We start from the raw sequence: 11,994 nt of genomic DNA on the forward strand, positions 1-11,994 counted from the left end.
TTCTTCTTCTTCTTCTTTTCAAGGTGTCCACGTTGGGTGGACTGAAAGCCACAGGACAGCCACAAGGATGACCGTTGGGCCTGAGAGCTTATGTTATGTTGGACTTCTTGGTAAGGAAAGCTGGCCTCTTTGTCCTTGTTTGTACAAGGTCAATAGAGGTGATGGATGAGCTTGACAGCATGTAAGAGAGAATTTACACATGACATGGTTAAGTTACATGCACACAGAACACAGATGACTGTATGCAGTCACTCGGAAAAGTAGCACATGAAAAATGATGACATGATCAATGATCATTGCTCCTCAGAACTGAGCACTAGATTCAACAGTTAAGTTAGATAGATTTATATACATAGGAATGATAGGATGACATAGATTCTGCACGTACACAAACATATACAATATACATAGATACACTTGTACATATAATGATATATAAGCTTCATTTTGATATTTTGGCACCTATCTAAACTCTAAAGTTCACTGAGCCTCCCTGATTTCAAAATGAAAACAGTCAAAAATTGAAAGATTTTCCTTTGCACATCATCATTAAAGTTCCCTCCCCCCAAAAGTTCACACAGGGAGAATTGTACATTTATACATCTTAAATTAGTTTCCAGGTCTTGTCTGGGCTGCGCATAGTACTCTTCGAGGACTCGAGGTTAACACGGAGTCACAACACTCAGAGTCATTATCCAGAGGTTGTTGATCCACACCTGCAGGAATTGTAAAGAACCACTAAAAGTAAAACTGTTTAAGTAATTCAGAGCAAGGACTTTGATAGTCGGCGCTGTAGTTACTTCATAGCAATACTAGTTTCAAAAACGAATTATATATTGATAACTTAACATGAATTTATAGGGAATACTCATTAAGGAATATTCAATAATACGCAGATTGCGTATACGCCGTAAACCATATAGTGGGTATTAATCCGATATAGTAATACTCAATAATACACAAATATAGAGAATAATCAAAAGGAGATGTATATAATGTAGACACTTCTGTAGATTTTGTTACCAGTGGGCTGAACAATGCAATCACTAGGAACGCAAGAGTCCAGTGGGAAGCTTACGGGCTGGTGGTCGAGAAACTTCTCAGCGTGACACCGTGGATGTCACACTGAGTGGGTCTCGGGGGTGTTTCAACAAGTACACTGTGCTGATTGGCCGATACTCTATAAGTAACGGAAATAACCTTATCGAAAATTTATTGAAGTGTCCAAGTCGTGAAACTTTCTGCCAGTAGCACAGGTACGTCATTTTTCAGGGCTAAACTGGGTCAAGATGACCCAACACAACACAAGGACTATATGTGCATCGATATTTGGACAAGGTCTCACCAATTCTTTTTAAATGCTTTCATAAATGACATAAAAACAATGTGTTGATCTACACTATTTATATTATGTGCCCACAGTGACGTCACTCTAGAGATGCGCAGAACGGCGAAAAATTGTCACCGCCGTGGGTCAACCATATATTAGTTCAACCATGAATACTCCCATCAGGAATTAGGCGGTCCAGAGGGAAGCCCATGGGCTGGTTGGTGGTCGGGGTACTTCTCACCGTGGATGCCACACTGGGTGTGGCTGTGAGATTCCTCGTCTTAGAGAGACTCGTGTCTCTCATCCGAACGGGAGCGCAGCCGTGCACCACCAATTTTGTGCACCAATAAGCCCTGAATCGAACGCCTTGGATCCGGATATCCATCAATCAGCCGTGCACCACTCGGCTTTGTCCTCCGCCGGCCTTGACCACCACCTGCCGTGCACCACCAGGCCGCGGATCGAATCTGACTTCCGGGCATCGTTAAATTACGTAATTTTACGTTCACCGCATCTGAGGTTATTTTTCAGATAGCATGGTTCTGTTCCAAAATTTATCGTCCTTCCACAAGTGGCCGTTCGACCGAGGGCTGGTTCGACCCACGGCCTAGATACGGACGACTTGCAGTGTTGAAGGCTACGTTCCAGAAGGCAGGAATCATGGTCAATTACATTCAAGGCAGTTGTGGTCTTCGGCAGGCGACCCCGAACAGGAGCGCAGCCGTGCACCACCAATTTCCATCTGTAACTGTACACCAACCAAAGCGAACTCCATGCCGCTCTCGGTACCTTTAGGCAGCAACATACAGTTAGGGAAACTGCACGACCTCGGACCTAACGAAAACTTTATGGCGGGACAATTAGAAATGTAGACTCATTCAAATATATTATATTTAATATATCCGTACGTGTAGAAAATCAAAAACCGCGGGCGGTTATGACGCTGCGCAAAATCCCGCCAACTTTCGCTCAATGAAAACAGCCGATGGATCGTAGGGTAGATGACGTCAGGGTTGTAGTTTCTCGCGTCACCTTCCAAACGAAAATATAATCAATTAGGCACGTACGATGATGATAATCATTGTGGACGTGCAATATCGGGGCGTGGTTAACACGCGTACAAATCTATTAAATTAATCGTTCCGTCAATTATATAAATCTGTTAAATCCTTTCTAAAATCAGTTCTATCAATTTTATCAATTTCATCGGCTCTTCAGCTTTATTATAATTCAAGGCCGTGAAGCGGCTAATGATCCCTAGACCCAAACCCCATCCTAGACAATAAATTGCGCATTCAAGTTGCCGGACTTACAGTGTATGGTCAGTAGGACAAGGTCAGGTAGTTGGTAGGACAGTAGGCTCAGGGTACAGGGCGCAGAAGTCACCGAACCCGGACCGGCGGGTGTAGAGAAGACTTAGAGGCTCATCATGAATCCGCGGAGGCAGCCAGAGTTCAACAATTGAACACTTGACCAGACGTTGTGTGTTCCGCCATCCGGCTCCCCCCTGATCACTCCAGTCTTATCGCCGACCTCTTCTCAGGGCTGTTAAACGATGAAGAATCCTCCTCCTATTGCCTCGACAGCGTTGTCATCACAGCCGAGGCCCTGCTTTTTCTTCATTAGAATTTCAAAAGAAGCACGGACAACAAATGATATGAACAATTTAAAGGCAAGTAGGTGTTTGGGTCGTATGGACTATAGTTGAGTTTAAGGCTGCCTAAAGATTAAACTAAAATTTACATTCCAACTGGAGTAAGTTCTCTCATGACGCGCATTTAGTCTTCTTCAAATATTACATTATTTGACACGACCGGTGGTATTTGGCGAAGTCAAGACGGAGCTGACGGCAATGGCCTTATCGGCTTCAGCCATCAATGTTTTGAAGCTTGGAACATCAGGATCAGTGATGGAGGAGTAGGAAGATTTTCGCCTGATGACGTTGTTTTCCTCAAACACTGTGGAAATAGAGTAAATTCAGGCAAACTGCAAATGTTTATTTCGGAATACATTCGGATGTATCGGATTTTGCACAGAGAATATAGTGGTTGAAATAAAAAAAAAAATATATATATATATACCACTGTTGGCTCGGCGCTAATATGAGCTTGTTGGTTGAAACAGGAAATACTCAGACTTGGCCCAGAACTTTTCCATCTCAATGCAGTTCCAGCGTTTTTCTTCGAAAATGTAGATGATTCCATTGCTGTCGCGGCGAGGGCACAGGAACATACGCACAACAGCGTGCTCTTCCACTTCGCCCTTGATCTTAAACTTGTAGGTGAAGTCGTTATGACTGAGGCGAGAGACACTTGCAGTTAAATCTACTTCCTTAACTGATTCGCTCGAGTAAATTGCCATCATTAGATCGAACTCTAAATCTTCAAAGAAAGTTTATAATTTTTCTTCGATTTCAATACTGGTCAGGTGAACTCTGGGAATCAAATTTATTCTGTAGTGTAAGGAAGAAGGGAGTCCTTGTGCACCTTGAAGATGTTGTCCATGGCCAAAGAAAGGGGACGTGTTAATATGTTTATGCAGAACCAATTGAACAACGGCAATGCTCGGCAACGTGAAATGCACGGCAGCAGCCTCAGACGGTCGTATTGCAACAGCACGGCGTTGGCAACGCAGGGAATTGAGCACGACATTCCAACGATCACGTATATACGAGAGCAGTCACAGCACAAGCTAAGTTGCGAATGAGAGAATATATCGTCAACAATACCATTCGAGACAATACTATGCAACAATTAATGCAATAAAACAATACTCTAAATGACAGATGAACATTTCAAAATTTGTATGCATAATTTTCAGTTGAGTTTATATATTCGTCACATACGTAATACATAAGTTATCTCAAGAGAATGGGATAAAAAAATGTTGAACCAAGTTCTATTTTACTATACGTTTTAAGTTTGAGAGCATAGAATATGTACGTAAAAGAGGAGATACATGCACTTCACTCTTCACATGCAGCGTCTCTCACAAACACAGCCGCTTGTGTTTATTACTTTTAATATCAAAGATGAGCTCGATCGATTGATTGTCTAGAACTTGAGTTGGCTCCGTTTTTGAAAGTAAGACAACAGACTGGATTTTGTTCCAATAAAAGAATGTTGAATACACAAACCAATCTATAATTTCCCAATAGTTACAAATAAATCGTTAACATTACTTCTATGTTGAATTTTAGTTTTAACGGTTTTGCAGGAGCGCGTTTGAGCAGAATAAGTAGAGAAATCGATTGAGAGATTGTCACCTTACTGTTAAAAAGCCGTGAGATCGAGATCAAGACATTCCGTCAAGATGGCCCAGACATTACTTGGTCTTCTAAGTGGCTTTATCTCTGCACTTAACAGATCTGCATTTGCAATGTGGTTGAAAAAGCCCACCATACTAAAATTCTGAGAAAAACGGCTGTTGACCTGGCAAAATAGGCATGGAACATAGGACACTGTTTATATTATTTTATCTACGAAGAGACGGGTTACCAAGTGATTTTCTGCCATATTTAATTGACATTTAATCCCTGCAAAGCATGATAAAAAATTTACTAGGCATCATATACAAACCAAAAGAAAAAACATTGTCTATAAAATGACACGTTTCGGAGTTCTGTTCCATCGTCAGTTCTACAATATTAAAATGCAAGTAAAATCTAACAGTAATCCAGAATTTGCAGTCGCAACCCTAAATTTATAAATAAAATACAAATATATTCAAAATAACCAAAAGCAGACAGCCTTAGCGATTTCTAATATCAAGAGGAATAAGAACTGAGCGCGGCATTTAAACAAGGCTTCAGTATGAATTATTTTTAGGGATTCAAAAACTATAAAACTTCCTAAAGTACAAAAATTAAAAATAAACAACGTTCCTAGTCTTGCACTCGAAAACTAGACATAAACTTCTTGATTTGACTATGCACAATGACTGCTGAGTAACCTTTATTTGGACAGAAGGTGAAATTCCTAGTGCATAGCATGAAAGAGAAAATACGAAAGCCGCGATGCATTAGTGTTTGAATATCCCATTTAAATTAGAACGAAATGAAGAGAAGCTAAAGAAGCTGGTTCTCCAATTGTTAGGTTTGTGAGATAAAACGCCTTTAAAGACTTCAAGATAGAGCGTCACAAAATACATGACAGGCTTAGAAAATTATTAAAATGCACGAATTACATCCTGTTGCAGAGGTTGAATATTTAGGGGTTGTTATTTTCTTATGCTTACTTCGTTTAAGAATTTTCGAATGCCCACGAATCCCCATCCTATTTCGAAAAGCGATATGTAAAATTTTTTAATTCTTTTAGAAACCAATCAGACACGTATTATATGCTACTCCAGTAATTCTGAAATAAAAATAAGCTACAGATAACCCAGCCTAAAATTTGAACTTCTATTTGCCGTACACTGTTTATTCGTTTCACTCTCTGCTGCGTGAGAAACCAGAGAAATTATTTATCACGTGTCAGTGAAATTATTTCGGCAATATGCATTTGTTTGTGTGTTGTTAGGCTGGCATGGAGATAACTTCTCAAGAAGTCCGTAGGTCACATGCATGAGCGAGCATGCGACAATAATAACGGCCTTGAAAGAAACATAGAAAGCCCAACAAAAGAATATATGCTCTGAGAGTATTTCAATTGGTGGTCGAACTTCTTATTCAATGTTAAGTTAAAGGCACATGAAGATTTTATGAAATAACATGAAGTGAATTAATAATTTTCACGGGTAACGGATTGCAAGACAAAGCGGGAGTTTATTGTTTTCTCTTTTTGAAGTTTTAGGCTAACCGTCAACATTAAATAACACTGTTAATGCGATGTGTCTGGGCTAGAATATATATAGCTACGTTTGAACCACCGGTCTTTACAGGATACTTCACTAAATTTATATTTTCGAGTACAATCCTGGGTTAAAATTTTGTAAACGAAGGAGTTCTTCTAGGCTGCATTGTTTCCTCTCCACTCACACTGCTTTTTTTTCGATCAGAGAAGTAAAATTTTGATTGTTGCTTTTTGATGTAATTAAAATACTCATCGCTAAAAATAGCGAATAAACACATTAAATAGAGTGAATTCGCATGAAAATGTGTACGACTCAACTTCTAATATTTTAATTCCTGCATAGGTAACATTGTGACGAAATTTTTACAGCTAAATGGTTTTTGAGCATGTGATTTCTGTAGAGAGAAATCTTAAGTTGTTGCGAAAGTATGTTCTGAGCATATTCTGAAAGAGATTGCTAGATAGATCAAAACTCTTTTTATTTCACTGTCGTGGCCTTGACATGTTTTCTCAAAAATTTCGACTTTCGATTTTTTCAAGAAGTTTATGTCACGACATAAACTGTAAAATTTGCCGTGATCATATTCCAACAAATTAAATGGTCCAGTTAAGGCAAATAAATCAATTTGTATTCGATCGAACCATCCTTCAATAATCCACTCCTTCGACATTAATCTGGGCTCGGTCAAGTAGGCCTGCTTCACGTTATCAGCAGTTGAAGCAGTTTGGTCTAATGCGCGGTGACAAGTGCTTGATTTTACGGCTATAAAAGATGGGATGCACGCTAGAAATTTTGTGTTCAGCTGGAGTTCCAATCGACATGAAGCTGGTACTTGCCGTCCTCTGCCTCGCCGTTGGCGCTAGCGCCTGGCCTCAGTGGCTCAGCGACTCTCCGCGTAAGTAATTACAGTCACACTCTACAGTTCGTCAACGATAATTATGATGATTCGCGATCGTATATACCGCAAATAAGTTATAATTTTGAGTAATATTGCATCTTATTTCATGGCAGAGACATGTCGTAAAACATATTGATATCAGAGTCATGAAATGAAATGAAATAGCGGTTTCAGCGTTTAGTAGGCCGTAGGCCTGTCGCCGATTCTTAACATCGCAGAAGTCATGTCATAGAACATTTAATGATCGACAGAGTCATGTCATAGAACATTTATGATCGACAGAGTCATGTCATAGAACATTTCATGATCGACAGAGTCATGTCATAGAACATTTCATGACAGAGTCATAGAACTTTTTCATCCATGTTCTGTATATTGTAGCTCACGGTAAGAAATTGATGTTGCCACTACATCATGAGTTCATTAAATCATTAAATGCACACATCTTGGCGCCAGTTAGCTAGAACATAAATTTATCGAAAGATTAGGCCTGAAAACATGCTTTCAATTGAAACATTGGTTGTCATAACAAAATGAGCCTTGAGATCTGGTTGTTGCTTGTGAAAAAATAATCGATTAACATATTCGCAAATAAGGTTAATCTTATTAAGTATTTAATAGTGACATTTAGTTCACCACCAATTGGTGGAAATGACGCGCTTCTAGGAATTAATATTTTCAACCATTTTTTACTAATTTCAAATTTATTTTCTCATCGTCACACTCGTTCTTCAATTACATGCAACATTTTCTGGAAGTTATAAATGCGATGTCTACACCACTCATTACTGATAATTTATTATTCTATAGAGAACATTTTAGCAGTTGTCCCGAATGAGTTCATTGTTCATGAGAACAACGAAAATAAGTCGTATTTTAATTATTTCCAGTTCTCTCCGCCCCTTCGTCTAAGGTCGTTTATATCCTTGCAGCTGACTTGGCTCACCGACAGCAAACCGTCAATCGTCTGCTGTACAGATCTACGGAGCCACTTAGATTCGATGAGCTGGAAGCCGCTGCTGCCAACTTCCATCCCGATGCTGACACCTCGCTTTACAAGGATGATGGCGTGGCAGTCAAACGGCTCCTGAAGGAACTGGAAGATCACCGCCTGCTCGAGAAGCATCACTGGTTTTCGCTCTTCAACACCCGTCAGCGGGAGGAAGCCCTCATGCTCTTCGATGTTCTAATGAACAGCAAGACCTGGGAGACAGCGGTCAACAACGCTGCTTATTTCCGAGAACGTGTCAACGAGGGAGAATTTGTCTACGCTCTGTACGCGGCAGTGATTCACTCCGATCTTGGAACTGGTATCGTATTGCCTCCTCTTTACGAAGTCACCCCCCACATGTTCACCAACTCAGAAGTGATCCAAAAAGCATACACTGCCAAGATGACTCAGACACCCGGTAAATTCAGCATGGAATTCACAGGAAGTAAGAAGAACTCCGAACAGCGTGTTGCCTACTTTGGTGAGGATATTGGCATGAACGTTCATCACGTCACCTGGCATTTGGACTTCCCCTTCTGGTGGAACGATGCTTACGGTTATCATCTTGATCGCAAGGGCGAACTCTTCTTCTGGGCTCATCACCAGCTTACTGTACGATTTGATGCCGAGCGCCTGTCCAACAACCTTGATGTTGTTGACGAACTTTACTGGGACAGGCCCATCAAGGAGGGTTTTGCTCCGCACACAACGTACAGGTACGGCGGTGAGTTCCCGACTCGTCCTGACAACGCAAGATTCGAAGATGTCGACGGTATCGTCCGTGTCCGTGACATGATCATCCACGAGAGCCGCATCCGCGATGCCATTGCACAGGGGTACATCACCGCTGCCGACGGAACGAAGATCGACATCAGGAACTCTGAGGGCATCGACCATCTCGGTGATATTATAGAATCGTCTCTCTACAGTCCCAACGCCCAGTACTACGGTGCCCTCCACAATTCTGCCCACGTCATCTTGGGTCGTCAAGCTGATCCTCACGGCAAATTCAACCTTCCTCCTAGTGTCATGGAGCACTTCGAAACAGCTACTCGCGATCCTGCCTTCTTCAGGCTGCACAAGTACATGGACAACATCTTCAAGGAGCACAAGGACTCCCTTCCTCCCTATACTGCGGAGGAAATTGGATTCCCTGGAGTTCACCTGACCAGCATTGGAGTTGAAGGAAAATTGGAAACTTTCTTCGAAGATTTCGAGTTTGATCTGAGGATGGCTGTTGACTCAAGCGAATCCGTCAAAGAAGTTGCTGTGTCCGCGACCGTTTCTCGCCTCAACCATAACGACTTCACCTACGAATTTGACATCAAAAGCGACGTCGCTAAGCACGCAGTTGTGCGAGTGTTCCTGTGCCCTCGTCGTGACAGCAACGGAATCATCTACACTTTCGAAGAAGGCCGTTGGAACTGCATTGAGATGGACAAGTTCTGGACAAAACGTGAGTTCCAAAATTAATCGCCTCATTCACAAAATTCTGTTTAAGTTTTCCCTGCTGCAGCAAATGAGGAGGTATTTACAGCTTTCAGTTAATATATCAACATGAATGAATATTGGATAATTAATTAGATTCGTGTGCGCAAGTTTTAAAGAATTTTATGTTTCTTTCATCAGTGTCTGCTGGTGACAACGTCATCAAACGCAAATCTTCAGACTCCTCCGTCACTGTGCCCGACGTGCCAAGCTTCCAAACTCTGATTACTGAAGCTGACAAGGCCGTTGCCGGCAGCTCCGACTTTGACTTTGCGCATTACGCCAGGTCCTGCGGAATCCCTAACAGGATGCTCCTTCCCAAGGGTACCGAGAACGGAATGGAATTTGCCTTGGTTGTTTCAGTTACCGATGGTGAATCAGATGAACAGCACGATGCTCTTGAGGATGCTACCACAGAGAGCCACACCCAGTGCGGCATTCACGGTGAGAAGTACCCCGACCACCAGCCCATGGGCTTCCCTCTGGACCGCCCCATTCCTGATGAGCGCGTCTTCCTGTCCTCGGACAACAACGCCTACACCATCGTCAAGGTCTACTTCAAGGGGGAGCATTAACTGCATGTCTCCTGAGAGTTTTTCAAACTGGTTTTTGCACATTATTTAAAGTAAACAGATTTTGGAAGTCATAAAATAAAAATTCTGCTTGCATGGAAGTTTTAACAACGAAACCTTTCACAAAACGTTATTTTTTCGAAAAAATTCTATTCGATTGAAAAGAAATGATGGACACACGAATCTTCGAAATTCCGAAATACATCATGGATAATTTTTGTATGATTGGTTTTTAAAAAATTTTAAGGGTCTTAGGAATGAAGGTCAGATACGAGTCACATTCACCGCGCTCTGCAGACTAGTGATCGCAAGGCGAATTATGCGATCTTTCATGTTACACCTAACTCATCGTCATGCTGGTCACGTCCAATTGTGAAAAAAATCATTCGTGTCTGTCCAAGCAAGTTCCCGCTATAGTTAGCACGTTAAATGAGCTTGGTATACTGTATATAAAATAGAGCGGAATAACGGGAATGAAGTAAAATATTTGGGTACTGAAAAGACTGAGATATTCATTTGAATTTGTCCAATTTAATTAGGAATGAGAGTGAAGAGGATATCAGAGCTATTAGAGGATATCATCATTCAAGACGTTAATTTACAGATTTAGACCAATTGAAACGAAATAGATATCAAAATAACAATTACGGAACATTATGTCCCTGATGAACGCCTCACTGCATCTTTTCATTTTCTGGACACCGGACGATCATTTGAAGACAATTAAGTTTTCTACAATGAAATCACTTCAAGCAGACGGGCCGGAATAATATCAAAATTGTAACAGAGATCTATACCCATGTATATCAGAGTACTCATACCCAAACCAACCCAGCAAACTCATACCCAGCCCAACCGTACCGAGCTCCTTAGCATGATAGGCTTGGTTTGTCTTCAATTGCCTCGGTTCGGATTGTTAAGCAAATACGCTGGCGGATTTGAAAGATTTATGAACCGGATCAGCCGCTATACTTTTTTTCCTTTTCTTCTCTTTCTTTTCTTCTTCTTCTTACCACACATTTCCTACTACACACAGCAATCCCCCAATTGTGACCTTTTCCTGTGTGTATCACTAGTGTATAAAACAATCTTACATAAATTTTACCTAGCCAAAAAACCCTAACCTAATCGAACTGAACACAGCCTGACATATCCTAACCTGTCCTAACCTAACATAACCCAACCTAACCGAACTTGACCAATCCATCCTAACCTAACCTAGCCTGTACTAACCTTGCCTTACCTAACCTAACCACCCTTTGTCATGGTCGCCATAGGACCTTGTTCCTGGCTTGAACCTAACATCAACAAATGACGTATATTCTACGACATCTTTAATATCCTACCTGATCTATTTCCATACCGTGGATGATTGGTGCCAGAGTTCGCTTTTCCAAAACTCACTGAACGTGTTGGAAATGCGAACTCCGGCCGAAATACTCCAAACTTCAATAACCTAGGTGTCGGTTTTCCTCGATCAAAGTAAACAGTGCAAAAAGTTCGAATACTTAGGCGATGGTTGCAAGAAACACAGCTTCAAGACTTCTTAAGGTAACAGTTTCTCAACTTACTAGTCGCATTTACGAGTGCTGCCTACTCCTGCACGCCGGTGGTCATCGTACGTCGTAATACGCTTGAGCGAAATTCTACTTGGAATCTTGTGTGACGGCCGATATCCAGGGAACGTCAGGGCCCCGAGCTCAACACTCGGGGCCATTAAAAGGGAATTATTGTTTTCTTTTCATTGTTATTCGTGTCAATTTTCTTCAATCCTGATCGTTACCGAGTTAAAAGACCTTGAAAGAGCCAAAAATCTCAGTTACGGACCGGGGTCATTCGGGCACGGAGCAATATTAATGTTTCACGAAAACCGTTTTCTACAGAACTTTTGAGCTTTTTTCTTTCGCATTATTAATTCTAA

At 41.3% G+C, this 11,994-nt stretch overlaps 1 protein-coding gene and 1 pseudogene across 1 annotated transcript; one reads left to right on the plus strand and one right to left on the minus strand.

Moving 5' to 3' along the window:
* Window positions 1–1,490: 1,490 nt before the first annotated feature.
* Window positions 1,491–3,691, minus strand: LOC125179253 (annotated as a pseudogene).
* Window positions 3,692–6,914: 3,223 nt separating this feature from the next.
* LOC108669916 (hemocyanin-like) lies at window positions 6,915–10,169 on the plus strand. Its single transcript, XM_018157358.2, has 3 exons — window positions 6,915–7,019; window positions 7,955–9,469; window positions 9,643–10,169. Exons 1-3 carry the CDS (start codon window positions 6,944–6,946, stop codon window positions 10,074–10,076), a joined length of 2,025 nt encoding a protein of 674 aa, XP_018012847.1. The 5' UTR covers window positions 6,915–6,943; the 3' UTR covers window positions 10,077–10,169.
* Window positions 10,170–11,994: the final 1,825 nt, after the last annotated feature.

The sequence above is a fragment of the Hyalella azteca genome, unplaced genomic scaffold (assembly GCF_000764305.2).
Source record: "Hyalella azteca isolate HAZT.00-mixed unplaced genomic scaffold, Hazt_2.0.2 contig16133, whole genome shotgun sequence".
NCBI classification, from domain to species: Eukaryota; Metazoa; Arthropoda; class Malacostraca; order Amphipoda; family Hyalellidae; genus Hyalella; species Hyalella azteca.

What these genes read in the sequence shown, in the direction of transcription:
- LOC108669916 (XM_018157358.2), top strand. Translation starts at nt 6,944, where the DNA reads ATGAAGCTGGTACTTGCCGTCCTCTGCCTCGCCGTTGGCGCTAGCGCC. An exon ending in GTGGCTCAGCGACTCTCCGC is followed by an intron (nt 7,020 to 7,954) that starts GTAAGTAATTAC and finishes ATATCCTTGCAG; the next exon opens with CTGACTTGGCTCACCGACAG. An exon ending in GGACAAGTTCTGGACAAAAC is followed by an intron (nt 9,470 to 9,642) that starts GTGAGTTCCAAA and finishes TTCTTTCATCAG; the next exon opens with TGTCTGCTGGTGACAACGTC.